Below are 22,919 nucleotides of genomic sequence, written 5' to 3'. Positions count from 1 at the left end.
TTTTTATTAGACTAATCATACTAATTTTATGGGGCATGAGATCATGTGGGGTGCTACTGAGAAATCTCGAATTCATTTTGAATAATTATGTGTTTTCCTATAATATGTTATCTTGTTGATAGCGGTGCCAAAGATGAGAAACCATAATAGTGGGGTTTTTTAGCTGTATCAAAATGTTAATTATGTATTTCACACATAAAAAACCTTAATTCAGTACATTTTTTAATAAGCTTTCTTACATTGTTTCTGCTGGTCTTTATTTAAAAAAAAAAAAATCATTATACATTATACATTATACATTGGAACCTATTTATTATAGAATTAAAAATCAAATTGACCATTCAATGTTCAGTAAGTACTCTATCTAGTATTATAGACTATAGAGTATAGAGTTCATGTAACAATTGCTTCTATTGCTTTCACATGAGTTGAAGTTCACTAAATGGAGTAAATATTGCACTAGATTCTAAGATTGTGTTTGGTAAATATTTTGGGCTTAGAACACATTTTGAAGCCTGATTATTTTTTATTTTATCAATTTAGAACGTGAGATTTAAAGTCTATTATAATAAAACACTACCTTTTTTTTTTTTTTTTTTTTTTGGGATAATAACCTAAAATCTCAATGTCATGGGTTCCAAAAACAAAAGAAAGGAGGTAAAAAATTTCAAGCTTAAAATATAAACCTTTCGTTGGTTTGGGTCTCACAAAATCCCAACTTGAAACATGATCCAATGAGGTCATATCAGATTTGATTTGATTTGGTTTTCATTCATTATGCCCAATTTCAGTTGATTCAACTTGATTTCATCAATTTGGATTAGGTTTCGATACTCCCAACACTTCATGTGCCAAGTGCCAACAAGTGTCTCTCATGTTTATATAAATACTCTCTTCCACCCTTTAAATGGTAGTTAATGAAACATGTGTAAATTCCAAGCCCACATTGGTAGGTCCAATTTGAACCGGCTTGATTTAATAAATGTGTCAGGCCTAAGCCTGACCTATTTATAAATAGGTAGTATACAGTGCAAGGGGTAAGCCCGATGTGCCTCCCGACAGACTCGATCCATTTACAAGCCCGACTCAGATTGACACATTTAGTTCGACCATTTATATAGTTATTTTGATTTTTTTTTATAAAATAGGGTATATATTGATATTTTTATCAATTATTGACTGAATTAGGTGTAATATATTTTCAAAATTGTTGATAATTTAAACAACAAAATTAAAGTATCTTAAATCTAAGAAAAGTAAAGACCATTCAAGGCCTGTTTAAAGTTTAATTGGTACATTATCCCGTTTGAGGCCCGATTATAGCCCTATAAGGAGAAGTTCGATTAAAGTATGGAACCCAATCAAGCCAGACATGACACTGATCGAGACCGACTCATTTCTTAAATAGGTAAGTCGTGGTCTAAGAACATAGGCCTGCCAAGCATGTCTAGGTCCGACCGAGACCAATCTAGCCCAATCGATTGACACCCCTACATGTTAGCACCTGAGGCGTAGATTGAGGACAACATAACTGTAGGAGATGCCAACAATATAATTTACCTTTCCTTTTTTTTTTTGAACATGCCAAGGAAGAAAATTCTCATTTACCAATATAAAGGGAAAAATGCTTAAAAATAGGATTTCTTTTCATATAGATCATAAAGTGATTTCACAAACGAGACGACTCGAAACGTTAAACGTGTGCCTAAATCTTTCCAACCATAGGATTACTATCTGGTCCGGGAAGAGCCGGATCCAAGGCCCGATACCTTGCATCTATGACCCCACGTATTAAAATGAAACGTCGTTGACATTTCCAGGAAACGGGGAATATAACGTCCACGTTTTTTTGATGAAAAAAAATATTACGTCCACGTCACTCCACAATATCTCTATATCTTCCTTATCTAAATCGTGTAACCAGTGACCACTTTAGTTTACGTAGCTCGCGATATACCAGATTACGTTTAAAAGAAGAGAAAGAAAGAATCTCTTCTTTATCCTATCGTGACTGCAAAATTTTCCTTCTTCCCCTACAGATGCGAAGCTTGGGGCAACAGAAAAGAAGATCATGGTTTTTGGTAATTCTTAAATTATATTTTTCAGAAAGAGAAAATTAAAACCAATAGAACCAAGAAATTATGAGGAGAGAGATTGTAGAAAGTGGTGAAATCGGTGACCGATAAATCGGTTTCTGCATTTCTTTTGAGGGTTACTGCCTCAGGGTTTTGGGAATTCCAGAAAATAGAGAGGTTCAGAAACCCTACAATCCATCTGAAGGCATCAGAAAGTTTTTCTTAATAATCGTTATAGTTTACGTTTCCGATCAAACCCTAGGGTTTTGTGGCGATGTCTGCTGGAGTTTGCGGTAAGCGGTTGTGGTACGAAGAAAACTTCGGATCTTCTTCGCCGTCCTCCTCGGCTAAGAGAGCGAGGTGTTCGATATTTGGTTCTCCGATCCGTTCTTCCGATTTCGGTTTTGGATCTGAGGACAAGGTCTCCATCTTACTCCGAATGTTCCCTGATATGGATCGAGAGGTACGTTCTTTGATGAATCTGGTCTTATTTTTATCCCAAATTTTCTGAATTCTTCTAACTTTGAAGAAATTCGATTCGATTAGATGAAATTCCAGTTCGTGTTTTCATGTTACGTTTTTCCCGTGGGAACCCAAATATTTATTAAAACAAGATCACGTCACAATGTTTCTCTTTACCAAACATTTCTCATCTTCGTTTCTTTTAATGCATTGGGCGGCTCTAATACGTTTGGTTTTATTGCCATTGAATTAGTATAGATAATTTGCATTATTGTTCTGTTGGTGTGATTTTTTATCGATGTAAAATCATATAATTGCAAAGATGTTTATGTTATAGATAGCAGTTTTTTCTTGGTTTTGGACAATCTATTCTTCGTGGAAGAATCTTAATGTTCTTTTGTTTTCTGCTGCAAAAGTTCTACTTCTTTCATTTATCTTCCTCAATAAACCAAAACAAATAATTTCTATATGGAAGTATATAATGTTGAATCAATCCATTATAACGCGGAAGGCGTCTTAATTCATATCTATATTTGTGACCGCTTATCTTTGAATAGTGAATGATCCTTGTGTTGAAGTTATGACTCTGCTCTTGGATTCACGATCCATGAATGCTCTTACAACTTTTTAAGATGTATCAATTTGACGGCAGCAACATATTTGGAAAATTATGGAAGTCACATGGTACACGAGTGATTAAATTGAGTTTCTGTCAATGTTGTATCTTCCTCATGGTTCTGAGATTTCCTGGTAGGGTTATTGGAGGATAATTCTGAAATTTTGTTTGAAGAGGGAATGAATGGTTTTGCATTTATGCCATTGACATGAGTCATGATGTTTTGTATCATTATTACTTTAGTAGAGGGAAGTACGTCATTGCATGTCCATGCTTACGGTTTAAGCGAGGAGTGGTTTGAAGAGAGCGTATAAATTCCAATCCCTTTGTTGATGCTTCTTCCTCTAATTTTGGGATGTAGAACCTTAATCAATGTCGGTAAAGGACTTCTTACATTTGGAATTTAATAATCATGCTCATGTAAAAACTATTTATTGTAGCCTTATCTTTTCACTCAGCCCTCCATGAAGTAATGGGAAGAAAATAGATTTAATATCTGATGAGATGAAGGAACCCCCCCCCCTCCCCACAAAGAGAAAGATTTATATGAATAAAAGAAAAGAAAAGGAATTTAAAGGAATGATATCGACCATTCCACACAAGGAATCAAGGTTGAGTGGTCATATGCGTATTAATAGGCTTTTGGGGACTGGTCATGAATTTTGAGAGTTAAGAAAGGATATGCCATCAGGGTTTTTGACTTTTCCAAGTTTGCTCCCAATCAGAGATGGGAGAAAATAGTCTATGCCGTCTCCCTGGAGGGGCACCTTAGGTTCCTTACACGAAGAACTCGTAACAAAAAAGTGCCTGTTATAGAAATTCAATATTTCATAGTTAGGTACCATCCCGTAAGAATGTCTATTGTTTATGATAATTGGCTTATTTGGTAGTTAAAATAATGAGGCAGACTATGCAATATGCATTCGCACCAACATAGGTAGGAAAATTATTAAAAATTAAACAACTCTTGATTCTTTGCTAATCTGTTAGCATTGCCCCCATTTATGATTGCCATCAAGATATTCTGGACATGGTATCGAGTGACACGGCATTATCTAGAGCCAGCCCAAATCAAGAAAAGATTCATTTTCCGGTTGTTAAGTTATGACCATAAGTATTGAGGAGTGTATATTTTGAAATTTTCATCAAGCTTCTAACTTTCTTTCTTCTTCTTCTTCTGTTTTTTTACTTTCTAGTTGGTGGAGTCTGTTCTTAATTCAAATAATCATAAGATTGAAGATGCAATTGAGAGCCTGAATGCGCTTTGTCTTGGCAAAGTTTCTGGGGAAAATGGACCTCAGAGCGTTGATTCTATGGCTACTGCTAATGGACCCGATGTTCCAGGTCTGAGAATAGTTCCTTGTCTTTATTTATTTTTTAATTTTCAGTGCATTACTTCATAGATTTGTTAGTGGTGGTAAAGCTGGTATTTTATTTTAAACCTCTTTACTTGCTGATCTTTTGGGTATTGATGTGCCAGGTGGTGAAAGTTGTCAAACATCTGAGCAGAATGTTGAAGAATCACATAACAACTCATCAACCTTTGAATCTATAAACCCCACTGAGGGATCTGCCTGGGTAGATATTTTTGTCCAAGAAATGATGAATGCAGCAGATCTTGATGATGCAAGGAGTCGTGCCACTAGAATATTAGAGGCTTTTGAAAGGAATATAGTTGCTCATGCAAGGGCATCAGAGGAGGTACAAAACTTTTCAAATTGATTCTACGTGATTTCCATATTGCAATTGTAGGATGCATCTTGCTTCCGCTCTCACGAATGGTTCATTTTCCTTTGTTGTTGCCCTATTAATGGAACAGCAAGAGCTCACTTCTCTTAGAGAGCATCTACAGAGCTTGTTAAGAGACAACCAAATATTAAAGAGAGCAGTTGCAATCCAGCATGAACGCAATTTAGAGCAGGAGGAGAAGGCGAAGGAAGTGCAGCAGTTGAAGCATGTTATAAGCCAGTATCAAGAACAGTTACAGACTTTGGAGGTAGTTGATCTAAACTTTGCTAAATTTGTATAATTGGTTGCTTCTTAAAATCTTTTTCTTCTTTTATGGCATACGTATTGCTAAAACTGCTACAAGGATAGTTCTTTGTCTTCTCTTATGACATGCTACAGTATCTTTGTTTAGTGTTCTTATCAATTATTTATCTTGCTAACTATTTGTGTCCAACCTCAACTGGAGAACACCTGATTAACCTTATCTTCTTATGTGATTAAATTTACTTGTTCTGATATATCATATATGCATATGAACATAGATACTGGTGCTTTATATAATTGAGTAACTTTTACTAGCCTTATATCATAGATTTACCCTCATCATTAGTTATGTTGCTGCAGAACATGTGAATTTGGAAAAATCTGTGATCTGTTTTTCCACGAGTCTACATTTCGTCCACAAGAAATGATGACCTTTAAACAGGTTCAATTGTTTTGGGGAAAAATAATATGAATGTAATGAGAAGCCAAGATCCACTGGACTAATTTCATTTCTGTGGACTGTTTTTTCCCTTACTTATTCTGAATTGAAGTGAGGCTGACTATTGCATCATAGGCCAAAAGGGGTAATTGTGGGTTGGCCTAATGTCTTCTGTCTTTTTCCATTCAACCCTGCACTGTACAAAGCTGTTTTTGTTTCTCTCAGAAATACCGGCTATCCCTTACGATAATATCCCATGTTTTCACCTCTTCTTCCCTCGCTCTTTTTTTCCACCCCCTTTATGCTGTCAGATTTCGGCCCAGTAGGTGGGGGTGTGGTGACATGGCACCAGTCTTTGGTCTGTCAATTAAGCTCCCAATGTTTACACAGTAGCTGGCCTTTCAGAACTCCATTCACCATGTGGAAAATAATGGGACAAGGAGTGAATAAAGTGGTGGTACGGGAGTGACATAATACAAAAGTGCAAAGCTGGTAGGAGTAGAGGGTGCAATTTTGGCTGGGCTCCCAGACCTGATCAGGCCCAATCCAACTTTTCCTGCCCTAGGTTTAGGTTTATGAAATACAAGCCTGTGATTTCAGCACAGCCAGTTCTGATCCTTTTTTTTTTTTTGGGGGGTGGGGGGGTCTATTGCCAGTTCTGATCCTGGACTACATGTGTAGGTATAAATATTGGTGTTCTATGTGTAGTTATAAATAGATATTTTAATATTATGTATTAAATTTTATGCATCTACTTAAGTTATATTGTATGTGTAATGGAAGTATCTGGTGTACATGTGTCTTAACTTGCATTTATATTGTAATTGGGCTGATCCTACCCATACCAATTTTGGTTCCTTCACATGTAGTCCCCTTCCCCTTCCCCTTCCCCTTCCCCTTCCCTTCCATCGCTGTTAACTTGGATCCTTTGCAAAGTTCCCCTTCAACGTTAAAAAAAAAGAGTTTGAAAAAGATATTGATCTGAGGATCCTTGGCGAAGTTGCCTTTAACATAAAAATGAGCTTTAAACAGAATTTGATTTGAGAAATTGATTAGAAAATTTATTTTTTTCTTGCAGCTGAATAATTACACTTTGAGGCTTCATCTTCAGAGGGCGCAGGAGAGTAGTAGCTCTATTCCAGGGCATTTTCACCCAGATGTATTTTAGGCGAAATATGCTTCCTTTCCCACAACTTGTTGCTCAGTTTGTAGTTTGTAGTTTTCTGTTTGCCTCTTGGTACTCCCGATAGGTATGAACCAGCATGAGAGTCATGGTTCATGAACTGTAGTCGATTCTGTGAAGCAGCAAAAATATCAAGCCTTAATGCCATATGCAGCTGGTGTAGCTTTTTCAGGTTCTAGTTACTCAACTGGCGTTCTTCGTCGTATAAGATTCAGCTTATTTTCTGTGATGTTGCTTAACTTGCAGAAAAAGATTACTTGGTTGGATTTGCAGTGACCTAGAAGTTCAGCTTGTTGTCATAGTTTATGATGTAAATTTGGTCGAGAAGGAGGGGTCAAGTTGACCAGTTATAGTTTTTTACGTTGTATTTGCTTATTTGATTGAAGGAAATTGGTTTTGAAAATGAATGTATTACTTGCCTCTATTTATGTATGGGTCCTTTGCTGTCATAGGTTGATTTCCTTTAATGCTGTTTAATTCTTATTCTTTTATCTGGAATTAAGGTCCACGCTATTGATTAGAACAAAATGTGAAGTCAAGTTTACCACTTCTTTGCCATATTTGTTTTGATCCATGATTTGAGCATTGTAGATCCCCAAAAACTTGTTGAAATTGTGAAAATCATTAATGTTAGATGATTTCCTTCAACACATATTAGAAAAATAATAATTTCCAAGGTCTTTGATTGTTTCGAGTTTCATATCTCACTCATGGTTTTTGTTCTGCAGGTTTAAAGGAGGGGTATCAAATGTATCTTACTTGTAACATACCATATCAGACTATATTCGATCGTATTACTCAATAAGAATTTTTAGCATAATATCGATACCCACTGATATCAATACTGACAATCGATATGATATGATACTTACGGATACTTAAAACCATTCACACAAAATCCAGTCATAGTATCATATCACCATTGATGCTTGTGTGAAGGGAAACATTAATCCATTATTACACTCCAAACATGGTGAAATGCAGTGTGAAGAGGATATCCTCTAGTGTGAAGGAGTTTAGAATTTATATAAATTTGAAGTAGGCTTTGCATTGCTCCTCTTCTTGGTTGGATAATACCCCTATATTGTATACTGTATTTCATGTGCAAGGAAATTACTTCTTTCTATTCAATAAACTATTTACTCAAAACAAAGTAAAATATCTCAAGGTACCCTAAATTCCTGATGCCTAATATTATCCTCATTGAGAATCAGGATGGGTGAAAAAAAAAAAAAAATGCTAATTCATAAGTTTGATGAGTCAGTCAACAGGTTCAACTATTATCAAAGTTTTAACAAGCTTAATTGCATGAACTTTGCCTTCTAATTTCAACTGAAATAGGTCTTAACCCCTAAAGTGTTTATATGAACTGCAAGAGGCATTAACGGTCAAGAGATGCCAGCCTCCTTTGCCATTTGAGGTTCATCAATTACAAGAAAAATCTTGTCGTAACCGAAGTTGGTGGAAAAAATGTTGCACCTTTAAACGTTTTTTTATTATTTTTATATAACGCATTTGTTTATTGTATGATGGTGAAATTTCTCATTTTGAATGTGTATTTGAATAATGTGTAAGACAATGATAGGTTTTAAAAATGACAAATATAAGTCAGTTTTGAATTATTTTAAAAATCATTCTTTACTCAACTTAAAGAACTTGTATAAATAAGACAAAGAACAAATAAGAAATCGTTCACAATTTCTTAATTCACAATTTTGGTTACAATAAGATGCAATCAATTACGAAATATGCTGGCGACGTCCTGAAAAACATTGTCGCTTTTGTTATGTTGCTTAGAAGACTAAAGTCCATGGATTTAGGTATTGATAGCACATCGGCCATATTGGTCGAAACGATTAAAAAGATAGGATTTCTTTTGTTTAAAAAAAATAAATAAATAAGGGATTTTGTGTCTTCAGATATTGCTAATCCTTATTGGCATCGACATTAGTATTGGTGGAGATCACAACCGATGCTGATTCTATGAACTAAAACCTTGCTTGAGACATAATGTCAATTTTTACCTGAATTTATCTTTAATAATTCAAAAAAAAAAAAAAAAGTTCCTAAAACCATTTGTCCTTTTCTTCCTTTTCCTCCCCTTTTTTTTTTCTTTTTTTGTTCAAAACCCATATTAAGGCAAGATAAGGACCCACAAGGGGCCATACAAGGGACCCATGAAAGGCTAAAACCAGATCCACAAGAGGCCAACAAGGGTGACGGACTACTAACCTCCGTCTATTATATCAAGAAAGGTGGGGGTAAGAGCAATGCTATCCCTAGACTTACCTTAGACCCACCCGTCTAGTTACCAACCATTGAGCTAGAAGCTTTTCACCTTATTCATTGGCTCTTGCAATTCACAGTCCTACATTTTCAGATAGCTTTTACAGCATTGTCACATCATGTGGAGATTTGGACTGATCCGAAGTTTAACACATGATTATGTAATATAGTATGGACATATCTACCAAATTGGGATGCTTATCTTAGCTACCACATGGCAGTTCTAATAGGCTTGTGGAAAGGGTTTGACAAAGGGCAAGTAGTAACTATGTCCATATAAAACTTTGCCAATATGGTGTTGCTACGCTCAAGCACATGCAGACATGAAAGTACTACATTGCTCCTCATTTAGTGTGTTGAAAATGACCCTGCATGCCTTTTCATTGGTCCAAACATTATTGTTACTTATACCAGACAGGTTCTTCCTACCTAAAGTTATTATTTATCATGTATAATTATTTGATTTATACTAAAATATTCTTGTCTATGCAGTGTTTTAGTTGAGTTAAAATAATGTGTCAGACTCTTCACCAAATAATAATAGTAATAATAATTTGTTATACAAGTGGATCAATGTTTTGTTTTCATGAATGAACACCATTAGCGAATCTCATTCAACCAATAGAACTTATGGATTAAGAAAACTCAATCCATGAAATAATAACATATTTATTGCAAAACCATTTTGTATGGGGGTGGGATGTGATGATGGATATGTTCTGGCATCCATTACCACTTATAATCAATCAGCCACATGATCTTTGCCCTTCAAATAGTTTTGTCTAATGTCATACTAGAGTCAAGACCTAGTCTCTGCATGCTTTTTCTCACGATACAAAGTCTATGTCTTATGAGACAAAACTGCTTTATATGATTAATTTAACACCAATCTTAATCGGATAAGATCCGATATCAATCCACCCGATACCCCAAACCATGACCAATACATTATGGATGAGACCGTATATTCATTGTTGATACGGTCTCTTAGGTATCCAGTAGTAAAAATTGCCACATCATCATTATTTCCTAGATATTTGATAATAAAAATTTACCACGTCATCTTTTTCAAATGACATAAATAGATTGAACCTTACAAGATTCCGTCAAAAAAGGCCATGCCCCCCATTTCCACTTGTCGTCTACATTCACTAATTAAATGTGGTGACCAAAACAGGATAGTTTCGGACAACGTGGATGTGACCCTTAATCCCTTATCACTCCCACCAGAATTCTATCTCCACGTAAATCCCTCGTGGCCCTCCATTCAAGAACCAACCCAAAATAAAAGAACCATTAATTGTGTGTGTCTGATTAAAACGTATTAAATCTGACAACAATCCTAATGCCAATCCAACGATAGATATATAAGACCGCATGAGTAATATATATTTACTACCAAACAAAGAAGAACTCTTAACGAGATCCTCGCAACCGTAAATATATATAAGCTTGTCTAGATTTGAGAGAGAGATCGTTGGGATTGAAATTTCAAAATCCGATTTGTTACTTAGAATTGATTCCAAGGTAAATAGAATTCAATTTTTAATGATCATTTTGTTTAATCAATCGTGAAGAACTGTAGATTTTATTTATTTATTTTTTTTTTTGGATTGGGTCAATCGTTTAGATTCAGATCTGAATAACTGATTGATGGCGAAATGGGGGAATGTGTACTGGTTCTTCTGGTGGAGTTTTTTTCATGACCTCCTTTACTTCAATTTGAAGCTTCTGTTATTATAATTGATTTTGTTCCTTATTGGTTCTTCACTGTTTTTGTTTTTATTTTTATTTTTAGCCAGTTGGCACCAGCCGTTAGGTATGAGTTTTGGTTTTACAATCTTCTTCTCTTCACTACTACTACTATATATAAGTCTCTGATCCCGAGCTATATTTCTCAGAGTTTCATTGATTAGAGGAAAGAAGAACTAGTCAAGATTAGGTATTTATCTTGATTCGTCGTTGAGTACATTTTGTGGGAAATTTTGATTTTGATTTTTTTTTCCAGTCGTTCTCCTACTGTATGTTTGTACATCGGTTTTGAATCTATTATCAGTATACTTTTTTGGGTGTTTTTCTGTTTGTGGTTGATTTCTGGAGTCGTAGGGGATGAAGTTGATTGTTGGAATTGGGAGTTTGAGAACTTCATTGAAGTGTTTTTTTTTCTCTTGAATTTTCATAAAATTTGAAAATTGTTGCTGGTGGTAACAGAAGATCTGCGCAATGGCAAAGGAAGCTTCAAATGGAATTCGTAAGCTTCCGCCTTCTCCATCTCCATTGCGGAACTCCAAATTTTTTCAGGTAAAAGTTGCATTTTTTTTTTTAATTAGTTCTGTCCCTGCCCACCTTGTGATCTGACTATACCATTTAAGATCCAGAGAAGTAAAAAATAAAAAAATAAAATAAAATTTACTTTTTTCTTGTTCTCTCATTCTCATTTAATTAAACTTGGGGAATCTGGTTTGAAATAGTTGACATTAGTGGATCCTGAGATCTTCGAGACTGGGAAAATCAAATTGGTAGGACGGGGTAAAGCTTCCAAAAATGGAAGCTTCTGCTGTTTCTTATTTTACCTCAGGGCTCAGCCCCCTACAGCCCTTTGGGTTTAGACAGATTACAATTTGCTCTTTGCTCTTTGCTCTTTGCCTAATCATTTATATTATCTTAAATGGTGTTTTCACTGTTAATGACAGTCTAATATGAGAATTTTGGTAACTGGAGGAGCTGGATTCATTGGCTCTCACCTTGTGGATAGATTGATGGAAAATGAGAAAAATGAGGTATGCAAACTCCTTTCTTGCCTACAATCATGTCCTTGTTGTTCAGCCAACACCCGTCTTACAATGTGTTTGTGATCCATAAGGACATATGGATAAATTAGCATGGTTAATTTGTCTTCTTTGTTTTTGTCACTCAGGTAATTGTCGCTGATAACTGCTTCACTGGTTCAAAGGATAACCTCAAGAAATGGATTGGTCATCCTAGATTTGAGCTTATTCGCCATGGTATTTCATTATCCCTCATACTCTCATTGTTACAAGTACAGATTCTGCACAAGCATTGCTTCCAGACTTGTATTGCAATTTGTTTTTAATTTGTGAAAAGAAAAAGTACAAGACTGGTCTTGGGCTTGAAAAGAGCCTTACTAAATTGGGACAAATTTGTCTTGTCTGATGAATATGTTTATTCATGAGTCTCCATTCACAGCAAAAGATTCTATCTCCTGCCAATCCTTGAATGCACATTGTGTCTTAGGGTAATGATCCTAGGAGTATTGCTTATATTATCGTCATTGTGTTTCCTTTTAATTGATCTTCTGCCTCGTTCTGTATACTTAGTATTGCTTCTAAATTCTACCGGCTTACTTCTGTCAACAATTTTTTATTAATTGAACTTGAGGGAATTTTTCAGGGACTATTTTCATGTGTGATTGCATTTTCAAATGTGTTTGGTCTTTGTACAGATGTCACGGAAACATTATTGGTCGAAGTTGATCAGATCTACCATCTTGCTTGCCCTGCTTCCCCAATTTTTTACAAGTACAATCCTGTAAAGGTAGTATTTTCGTTTTTTCTCACCAGCATAATAGTTTCTTTAGTTTGGCTCCTTATCTGTCATCAACTATCTTTTAACATCCTATTCTTTTCATCTCTGGCTCAGTGACATGATTCAAAACTAATTCAGGACTTGCTGATGCCTTTGAAGGGTGTGAAGAAGCATCCAAACTCCAAAGGCTTGAGTTTTGAATAATATTTGACCACTAGCTGTCTGAATATGCCTTTTTGACGGCTTTAACAAGAATTAGCTAACTAGGAGTAACATTAATAGAGAGAGTGGTCCAAATCACACTAGTATAGATCACCCTTGTCTGTTCTGCAAAATTGTTTCGAGCCTGTTCTATAAGTGCACCTCAGTCTTCCTTTTCTCAATGCCTTTCCATTTGCTTACCACTTCTAAAATTATTTTCCATTTGGCTAGTTACGCAGCCTTTACATTTGCTTACCACTCCTAAAACTATTTCCCATATAGCTAGTTCTTAGTAATTGTTTGCTTCTACTTGAAAACGTTCATTGAACTATATAGTACTATTTTGATTGGGAATTATGGGATACTTTCACAGACAATAAAAACAAATGTGATTGGCACGTTGAACATGCTGGGACTTGCCAAACGTGTTGGAGCAAGGTTGGATACTTTGTTCACTTATTCATTACTAGTATCAGAATAGTTCTGTTGTTCTCCATTCATGAGTGGAGAATCATCCTGCAGAATTTTGCTTACATCAACATCTGAGGTATATGGAGATCCTCTGGAACACCCACAGACAGAGTCATACTGGGGCAATGTTAATCCAATTGGTATGTTCACCTCTTGTTTCTAGTAATTAATGTTTCAACTTTAATGATTATTTACGACTGCTTTTGAGTCCTCCAAGTTTTGTATAGGATGATTTCTCCGCTGATCTCTAAGAAAAGATTATCTTGGCTCTGTTCACAGAGGAAAGCAAAAATTGCTCCCTCTTTCTTTTTCATATTTTGCACAAACTGGAAGAAAAATTTTATCCTATTGCAATATTATTCCCATCTTCATATTTTCTTACCAAAAAATATCAAATACAAAATTGTTAGTGACAATTTTTTTATCATTGAATCCATGCAAGGTTTTATATTTGATAATCTAATGTAGGTAGTACCCCAACACTTGACATAGCTGTACAAAATGGCATATACATAGATAGATTAATTATTATATGTACTGCAGGAGTCAGGAGTTGCTACGATGAGGGGAAGCGTGTAGCGGAAACTTTGATGTTTGGATATCATCGGCAACATGGGATTGGTAAGATGGGATTGCATTTATAACTTGGATGGGTTTTCAAATTGAATAAAGGGTACTTTGGTTAAAAATATAAACAAAATTTTTAGGTTTTTTTTTTTTTTCAATCTTACTGTGTGTGTGCCCTGTGACAGAAATTCGCATTGCTAGGATCTTTAATACATATGGTCCCCGCATGAATATTGATGATGGTCGTGTTGTCAGCAACTTCTTAGCTCAAGCAATTCGGTAATCCTTAATTTGCTTTATGGGCTTCCTGTATGTTATTGTGCATGATTTGTGAGAAAATCAAGGGCCTGTTAGGATTGCAATAATGTCCAAGTAGATGATACCGCTATTTTAACTCAACAGGTGGGGAAGGGGGGAGATAGTATCCTGTCCATGATATCGTTATAGGGTTTTGGATTAGTTTGCTTGTCTAACAGTGATTTGGCAATCATATGCAGAGGTGAACCGTTGACAGTTCAAGCACCAGGAACACAAACACGGAGTTTCTGCTTCGTAACTGACTTGGTTGGTGACAGGACTTATATGACATCCAAAACTGCAGGACTAGGGCATTAGTTATTCGATTGTTTTGATAAATTTCACTTAAATTTAATCTACTCTTTTTGGATGTTGAAGGTCGATGGTCTAATCCGACTCATGGGAGGAGATGACACTGGGCCGATCAACTTAGGAAACCCAGGTGCTTTAATAGGACTGTTGTGGTCACAAGTGAATTCTTGTTGTGCATTAGCTATTTTGGTAGTCTTAACCAACTCTGGTACTTGTTTGTAATCATAGGTGAATTTACAATGATGGAACTTGCAGAGACAGTGAAGGAGGTCAGTTTTGTGTTTGCTCTTGTTTGAAATATTGTTTACTGACCATTACTCCACTTTCTTACCTGATGCCTTTTTTAGTCCTAATCACTCCTCCAATGTGGTCTGCAGCTAATTGATCCTAATGTTAAGATAAATGTTGTGGAGAACACTCCGGATGATCCACGCCAGCGGAAGCCAGACATCACAAAGGCAAAAGAGGTGCTTGGCTGGGAACCCAAGATTTCCTTGCGCGAGGGCCTGCCTCTCATGGAGGAGGATGTCCGGAGGAGGCTTGGAGTTCCCAAAAACTAGAGCAACCACAGTGGAGTGGTGTGGCGTGGCTTGGGGAAACTTTCCATTGAAGTCAAACAGAGTTGACTTGATATCTTATTTTGTCTGAGATTCATGGGTTACCAATTTTAGTGCCCTCAATTTGTTTCTGTTTATTTTCTCTGCAACCCCCCCCCCCCCCCCCCCCCCTTTTCTTATTTTATTATATTGGCATAGAAATAAGTAATGTGATCTAGTTATTATGGATGTAGAGAACATTTCATTGATTCAGTATATATCTGATAAGTTTGGCCTCTTTGGAGAAAGAGTTGCTTGACTGGGTTCCCAAAGCAATCTGAAAAACTAATATCTATCCAGACTTCTACATTCTTCTCTCCCAAATCCCAATGGCAGTGCTTGACTGAGTAGCACTTACCTCTGCTCTTGGGCGGAAACTGATTACATTCCATGATAACAGTTTTCCTTGTAAAATTCAGGCCGAGGCTTAACAGGGCTCTCTGGATATAGGATCAAAGCTTCCATCAGTTATCATTATGAGATGATCACATTAAAAAGTTGCGCGATTCAGGGACCTGGTAATGATGATAGAATAAGTGGATGGTACCCTCTGAATTACTACGCTAGCAAAATTCTTGGCCCAAAGGTGTGAGTGATTCACACTCAAACCTCCAATCAAGTTAAAAAGCAAAGTAATGAACTCAAATGGATCTAATACCTAAACCCCTGTTCCAAAAGAAAACATGGGATCAAGTTTTCTTTCACTCAGGGTGAAGATGGAACCTCTTAAGCCACGACATCTGAACTTTGGATTGGACTGGGGAGGGTACTTTAAACCATCTTTTAATTCACCAAATACCCCGCACCCCTTGCTCAATGACTCAACCAGCCCCCACCCCCCCACAACAACTAAAGAAAAAAATAAAGGTAGAAGGTGCTTTGGACGGGTCTCAATTTGATAAGCTTATTAGGGTGGTATGGCAATTTTAGCCACATTATGGAATGATATGCAATTTTGACCATTGGATTAGTCACATGTTAAATTTCAAGATTTTTTTTTATTGAAAATTTGTTAGGACTAAAGTCAATCAAAAACCCTCCGATATGTTGATATACATTCTCTTAGTTTTCAGCCATCAATATTTGAAGAAACACTCTCTTATAGTCCCTAAATTTTCATAGCTTTATTTTCTGTGCAAGCTCTATTTGAGTTATAACTTGACACAGAGACTAAGGATCCTTAAGGTCAACTTTATCCAAGGAATTTGGACCTCATCTGATCAGCCACATGACTTGAAGAAACAATGCGATTGGTATCATAGGGGACTCCAATCCAAGGAGTTAACCATCGAAGCCCTCTTTTTGTATGAAAATTACATTTAAGTCTATCCATGGGTTGCAAATTTTGTGTTTACGTTGCAAATTTTATCCAATATTATGCAACTTTGATGAATTAAAAAATGGATAAAGGAATGTTTGGTTGGAAAGGTAAAAGGCCTTAGTGTTGCTTCACCTGTAAAGAAGAATTCCTTCTCTACTGGTGATCTCCGACTTGCAACCACAGGACAGCCATGTCAAGTGTGCAGAACTGCAGAAGCAAACAAATTAGAGCCCTTGCAATAGGATCGCAACTCTACCTGACCCAATGACACTAAGTGAACCTAGAAAGTAATGCAACAAATATCATGGACTGTTTGCTTTCGTACAATTAAGCATGGGGGCCGAGACTTTTAAGTTCTATTCTCAACTCTATTCCAAGAGGATCCAGCTCAGTCTCCTTGACCATGATCGCCCATGTCAGCCCATAATTATCTGGGCAAATATTACGTGTCCAGATAATAATCCAATGTACAAAGAGAGGCGTAGAGAAAGAGACATCAAGAATCATTAGATCATCACCTAAACATATGACACTCCCCCAAAGTAACTATAGACAAGACCCAAGCGATCACCTTTTCTTTTTTCCTTTTGGTACAAACCTAAGCGGCATGTCACAACCCCCCCCCCCCAATGAAACAAGTTGACATTATTTATTCTTTAAAGATATTTAGTTGATTTTTTTCATGGAATGAATTAATTCATTAGGTCACAATTATCTCCTCTTAATTTTAGAAACTTCACCTTTCAGTTCATAAATCTTTGGACATGCAATGAACAACAATTATTAGAACCATTGTTATATACTTCATTTTTGCTGCCTTACAAAAGAGTAGAGTTTTATGCCAAGGCTTCACTTAGTTGCAAGGGAAAGAAATGGAAGTAAAATCTAATAAGGGTCATAAATCTCCCTCAGGTTGTATAGAATCTGCCACAGCCAGTAGAATTCTATCCAGCCATAGTAAAGACTAAAGACAGATAATCTCTTCACCTTTTGTAGAATGGATCCAGATCATCTCCAGCAGTTGGGCTACCAAGATACATCAGGCGGCTGGGCACACACTGCAACACATGACCAGGTCCTCCCAACCACCGGATGCCTCTCTGTGCAGCCCAACCGCTGGAGAGGATGCAGAGGAACTCTGTTTAGTCGTCTCTAGCAGGAAATTAGAATTGAAAAAATAGTTCAACATTTTAGCCGATAATTCAATGAAATTGCAATTCTAAACTTTTCACTAAATCCCATAAAACAAAAAGTTTGCATATGAGATAGTAGCCAACAGGGTTCGTTTAAAGTTGGAAACATACAAGAACCACTGGCTGAATGATGAGAACAAAGATACTACTCTGTCTACTCAGCACTTTCTAGGTCTCCATGTTAATATTCAATCAAGCGACAAGCCCAGCCTTGAATGTTTCTAGAATCAACGAAGTTCAACCTTATTCAAATCAAAAGGACAGCCTAAAAAATTAAATCCAAAAAAAAAAAAGATCTTGATCATTGTAACAATTTGTTATTTGATCACAAATCAGACACAAACAGCCAAGCCTCCCATCCACGCAAAATTACTACCTGGAACTACATCAGGAGTCCCAATATTCACCTACAGAAGGCAAGATCCATCAAACTACAAGTTAAATCCAAAAGACAGTACTCATCTATTGTACCACATCATCAGATAAATCTCAAGCTAAATTTGTTACTTTTGTGCCAAAACAGTAAAAAAAATATTGGCATTACTACTATCTTTTTGTAAGCGCATCTAAAACAATGACTATGGAAAATAATAGGAACAATAAGAACAGCAACACCAGTGGCATACACCAAATGCATGAACCTCCACCCCAGGAAAAAATTCCAGAATATTCACAAAGGCAAGTTTGGTGGTTGTGGTGGGAATGTGATTTCCCCTTGATCAAGGAACCATATTGATACACTTGAATGCGACCTGAGATACTGATCATGCACAGTTACAAGTTTCTACCAAGATGGGAATGTTGCCATTATGCTTCCTAAGGGACTTTGGGGTAGCAGAGTAGCAGACAATGAATGAAACTTTGAGTTTCTCTTCAGGCTTCTTGGCCATCCCATGACATATGTTCCCCACTAGTCTGCTAAACGAACGAATTCCATCTATTTCTCATCTCACTCCCAACCGATCCCATCACGCAAAACTTTAATTTGCAGACGCAGCAATGAATGTAATACAGCCCCCACGATCCAAAAATGGTGCATGGCTATGTTATGCAGGAGCATCCAATGTTTCAAAGCATTTTGAGTTGTTATATGGATTATTAACCTTTTCTTGGACTACTTTAGATACGCATGCCTAGGATGATTTGATTGGCATTTTGAAACCTTAATCCCTTCAACTTTCCAACATGACCAAGAACTCATAAACTAAAACTGTTTTGGAGAAGATATGTATGACCAATCTTCTAGGAGGGCATCAGACTACAACAGGATCAGACTCAACAACATGTCACTCTCAAACAAAGTGGCATACTCAAATTGGAAAAGGGGAGGAGAAAGATCCGATTACCAAACCCAGAACTCATAAACTACAACTGTTTTGGAGACAATATGACCAATCTACTAGGACATCAGACTACAACAGGAGTTCTGTCTTTGATGTTTAAGTCAAGTCAAAAGGGAGTTCTAGTTTTCAGTTTCTATTTTCTTTGTTTGGAAAGCACTCATAAAAGTTTCCATATTTGTAACTGGAGTCCAAAATAGAAATATCATGGGTAACAAAATCAGAAAACAGTTTAAAGAATTAGATAGTACTATAAGTACTCTGTTTTTACACTGTAGAATACTTTCATTTGTTCAAGCAGAGACCAACTTGCGTTTGAGAAATTACCAAATTATGGAATTTCATATTTCAACAAGGTTTAAAAAATTATAAAGTCAAGTACACGAAAGTTGTTTGAGGTGGCATGGCCATGTTCAACATAGGCCTTGGGATGCACCATTATAGAGAAGTGATCTGATTCAGATTGAAGAGACTAAAACAGCTAGGGGCAAGACTAAAATGACCCTAGGAGAAGCAAGTGAAGAAAGACATGCGTAGTTTAGGCCTTGCAAGGATCCATGGAGCCAACCTCATTTAGGTGGGATATTGTTATAGTGATGTTCTTTCTTTCTTCTTCTGTTTTTTTTTTTTTTGGCTCAGATCCATGTAGTGGAACCCATTTAGTTGGGATAAGGCTGAGTTTGTTGTTTGTCGTAGCTTTTCAAAATTGTAGCCTATGCAAATATAAGGAAGCTAGCTGAACTACGTAGTTGGATTGTTCTTTGCTGCTGTTGTCGTTGATACCCCTGAGGCCTAAGCTCTAGTGCTAGTTGTAGGTTACCTAATTCTCTCTCCTTTATCTCCTTTTCATTTATTTTTTTTCACTCTAGGATTTGAGCTAGATACTTGTGGGACATTTCCTTAATGTCTTAAATAAAACTTAAATACATATATTTAATGGACCATTCTGACCCGCCTTCTAATGGAACATTTCCAAAATACATCAACCCAAGTTCATGAGGAAAACTGAAATAAGCTCTAACTTAATAAATGTCTGATGCTTAGCTTAGGAAAAACTTCTGAAGCCATTAGGCCTCGTTAAATTGTTGGGGTTTAGTAATGTGGGAATAAAGGGGCGGCAAAATTGTACGATTTTCCATAGAATACCAAAAATTCATGTCTTTGGCTGCCTTGGGTGGGAAATTGAATAGACAAACAAACAGGATTCAAGGTTTCCTGTAGGCCTATGTGGCTGTTTCACAAAGTCCCACCTATTTTGGTGGGAATCTGAGGTGAAATGAAGTACAGTTATAACAGTTTTCTAAGGATTGCTTATTGATCTTACTTCTCCGCAAAATGCGTTGAGATCACAGGGAAGGACGGGTTGGATATCGAAATGGCAGGTGTGGGGTGGGTGGGTTCGCAAAATGAGTTTGGCGACCGAGGTGGGACGGAGGTTAGTTGCAACAGCGGAGATGGTTCGCAAAGGGGCTGGAGATACAGGTGACAGAGAGGAACTATGGCAGGTGCGGAAGGCTCAGGAAAGGTGATGAGAGCCATTCTCATTGCTCACCAACTGATGAACAGCGATGTTGTTCCTCGTCACGTTGCCTTTGGTGAAGTAGAAGAAGTTGATTATTTTATTACACATTGGAATAAAAATTATATTTCAATAACCAAGTACTGTGGTTACCCTTTTTTACTGTCCTTTTCTATTGTTTAGCTCCACTAAACGTGGGGCCCACAACTTTAACTTTCCCACATTATTTCTTGTCCGGCAAACAAAGAGTTGTTTCTCATTTCCGAAGTAAAGATGGCCCGCAAGGGTTATAGAGGAATTGAACTCCGGACCTCTACTTTCTAGGCATGGTCCCTTCAATCCATAAGTCTGGTTACAAATGTAATTACAAAGCTTGTTCCGAGTACCATCCAATGGGATGGAGTTTGGCACTCATTTAGCTAAAAATCGGTCCAAATTTTCTTTCACCTGTGGGAACCACATGGCCAAAAGGTGGATCCTCCCCTTTGTCCCATAATGACTATCTAACCATTGCCTTGAACATCTTGAGGGTGACAAGAGCCCCAGAACTCTATGTTATGACCCAAGCCAAGACCTAACACAGTTTAGGAATCATGATGTTTGGAGAAAATAGGCTTTGCTCAGTTTATTTATAAATATATATATATATATGGAAAAATCTAAGCAACCAGAAACTTGACAATTTTCTCATTGTAGGCAAGAGTTTGGATTCTCTGAGATATCGGTATCAATTGTGCTGTTCCCAGACATGATAGGTCAATATGTTGATACTGTTATTATAACACCACATCATTTTATGGACCTGCAAACAGTTTTAAGGTGAGAACGTGTAGACATGGATAAGAAGTGTCCCAGATGAAAAACACTTGGAGTCCTGAAAATGCGATGCAAGTAATAATGCTTAATTCATAATATATCTCTTTTTTTCTTTTTTTCTTTTGGATAACTTTATCTTTTACGTATAGTTAAATTTCCTAAATAGATATTTCCTTCTCAAAAATAAAAGAAACCATTCTGTTGGGACCAATGCATTGTTAGATTACAAAACAGTAATTTTTGTGGCTCTTCCAGAATAAAATTACATGTACTGAAACCAAGTCAAAAAGAATATCAAACTGAAGTCCGAATAAATCAAGATAAAGAAAACATCTACAGTACATTTTCGACAAAGAGAAACATCAAAGCATGATATGGAAAACCATCAAGAAGCCATTGAGCATTGTAAGAGGAATGTACTAACAATTGTTTAGCAGAATGCATGGGCATTATACCATACAGATGTGTTAATTAAATGTCAAATTTCTTAATTTATCTGTTCCATGCATTCATCAATGACAACTTTGAAGGTTGAAAAATCTTGAGAATTAATAAACAAACAAAAAACAAACAATGATCAAACAGCAATGAACAACATTTCAAATCTGTAACCCATTGACTCCAACTTTCACATCATGGATAATTCCTAAAACAGCTCTGTCGCCATAATCACGTATAACAAATCAGCCTCAGCAGATTCTAACTCTAAAAACCCCATCCTGGGGATAAAAAGATGCTCGACTTGAATGAAACAACATATATCATAGAGACACGCTAATCAAAATATACTTTATCAAATCTAATCACCGCAGCCAATTAATGATCGTAACTAATTTGACATTACTCGAAACCCTAAAATCTACAAAAATATGGATCTGGGCTCGCGAACAACAAGCTAGACTACGAATAATCATCAAGATCGTAAATAAACAACAGGAGATCTGGAACACGGTAAGTGTACTCAATTTGCGAAAAACATTCTAGGGTTCGACAATTAAAATGGAATTAGACCAATCCGAAGACGTACCTCTTGTGCCTCTGAACGAAAGGGGAATTCTTAGCATCCTCCTCTGCGAAAAGATTTATATGTAGACGATCAAGATAGATATCATAAATTTTAAACAAACGGATTAATAAGTGATCGATAATGGATAAAGAAGTACCAGTGAGCCCAAGAGAAAGCTTGGTGATGATGGTGCCGGTGATGGCGAAACCGACCAAGAAAGGCCAGTTCCGGTTCCACTCTCGCTTGAAGAACACCGGCCATGGATCAAATTTTGGCATCTCTGTTATTGTCTTCTTCCCACTCGCCCTAGCTTTCTCCTCCTCTGTTGCGCTCTCTCTCTCTCTCTCTCTTCACCAATGGTAACAAGGGTATATAAGCAGCGTGAGCCAACGTTAGCACTACGGACGACTTGTGTGGTTATTATTCGATTCTTCACTGTTCTACGAGTTTTCAGTAAGAGATTACGAATCAACGGTGATTAGAAGTTGTCCTTGTACAAATTCAGATGTGCCGCTGATGTGGCAACCTGATCATGTTAAAAGCTTCGTGGCTCGTGCGATTTAGTTAGGCCGGATTCGGCATAAAACCAATAGGGTTTATTCATAAATTCTTGGTTAGCTGTATGGGTTCGATGTTTGGGAATCTGGCGGAGAACTAGGGGAGACGATTTTGGATCGTGAC

General features: G+C 36.8%; 3 protein-coding genes across 5 annotated transcripts; 2 read left to right on the top strand and 1 right to left on the bottom strand.

The window, feature by feature from the left end:
- Positions 1–1,975: 1,975 nt before the first annotated feature.
- LOC122057193 lies at positions 1,976–7,216 on the top strand. Its single transcript, XM_042619216.1, has 5 exons — positions 1,976–2,538; positions 4,350–4,497; positions 4,634–4,854; positions 4,973–5,149; positions 6,663–7,216. Exons 1-5 carry the CDS (start codon positions 2,350–2,352, stop codon positions 6,750–6,752), a joined length of 825 nt encoding a protein of 274 aa, XP_042475150.1. The 5' UTR covers positions 1,976–2,349; the 3' UTR covers positions 6,753–7,216.
- A 3,244-nt stretch (positions 7,217–10,460) lies between these two features.
- LOC122094720 (UDP-glucuronic acid decarboxylase 6-like) lies at positions 10,461–15,315 on the top strand. Of its 3 annotated transcripts, none has more exons than XM_042665326.1 (13): positions 10,461–10,580; positions 11,265–11,354; positions 11,747–11,833; positions 11,971–12,058; positions 12,517–12,608; positions 13,174–13,238; positions 13,323–13,411; positions 13,815–13,892; positions 14,024–14,117; positions 14,336–14,402; positions 14,514–14,577; positions 14,676–14,716; positions 14,825–15,315. In XM_042665326.1, the coding sequence occupies exons 2-13, from the start codon at positions 11,277–11,279 to the stop codon at positions 15,005–15,007; spliced, it is 1,026 nt and encodes a 341-aa protein (XP_042521260.1). In that variant the 5' UTR covers positions 10,461–10,580; positions 11,265–11,276; the 3' UTR covers positions 15,008–15,315. The 3 variants fall into 3 exon arrangements, with proteins under 3 accessions (XP_042521260.1, XP_042521259.1, XP_042521261.1); XM_042665325.1 differs by lacking the exon at positions 10,461–10,580 and adding an exon at positions 10,849–10,995; XM_042665327.1 differs by lacking the exon at positions 10,461–10,580 and adding an exon at positions 10,957–10,995 and having other exon boundaries at positions 11,268–11,354.
- Positions 15,316–17,565: 2,250 nt separating this feature from the next.
- On the bottom strand, positions 17,566–22,606 carry LOC122058131. Its single transcript, XM_042620636.1, has 3 exons — positions 22,396–22,606; positions 22,260–22,302; positions 17,566–17,964 (listed from the first exon to the last, which is right to left on the bottom strand). Exons 1-3 carry the CDS (start codon positions 22,514–22,516, stop codon positions 17,961–17,963), a joined length of 168 nt encoding a protein of 55 aa, XP_042476570.1. The 5' UTR covers positions 22,517–22,606; the 3' UTR covers positions 17,566–17,960.
- Between the last annotated feature and the right edge of the window lie 313 nt (positions 22,607–22,919).

This window comes from Macadamia integrifolia, chromosome 12 (assembly GCF_013358625.1).
Source record: "Macadamia integrifolia cultivar HAES 741 chromosome 12, SCU_Mint_v3, whole genome shotgun sequence".
Lineage (NCBI taxonomy): Eukaryota > Viridiplantae > Streptophyta > Magnoliopsida > Proteales > Proteaceae > Macadamia > Macadamia integrifolia.
This window is presented reverse-complemented; position numbering and strand designations above follow the sequence as displayed.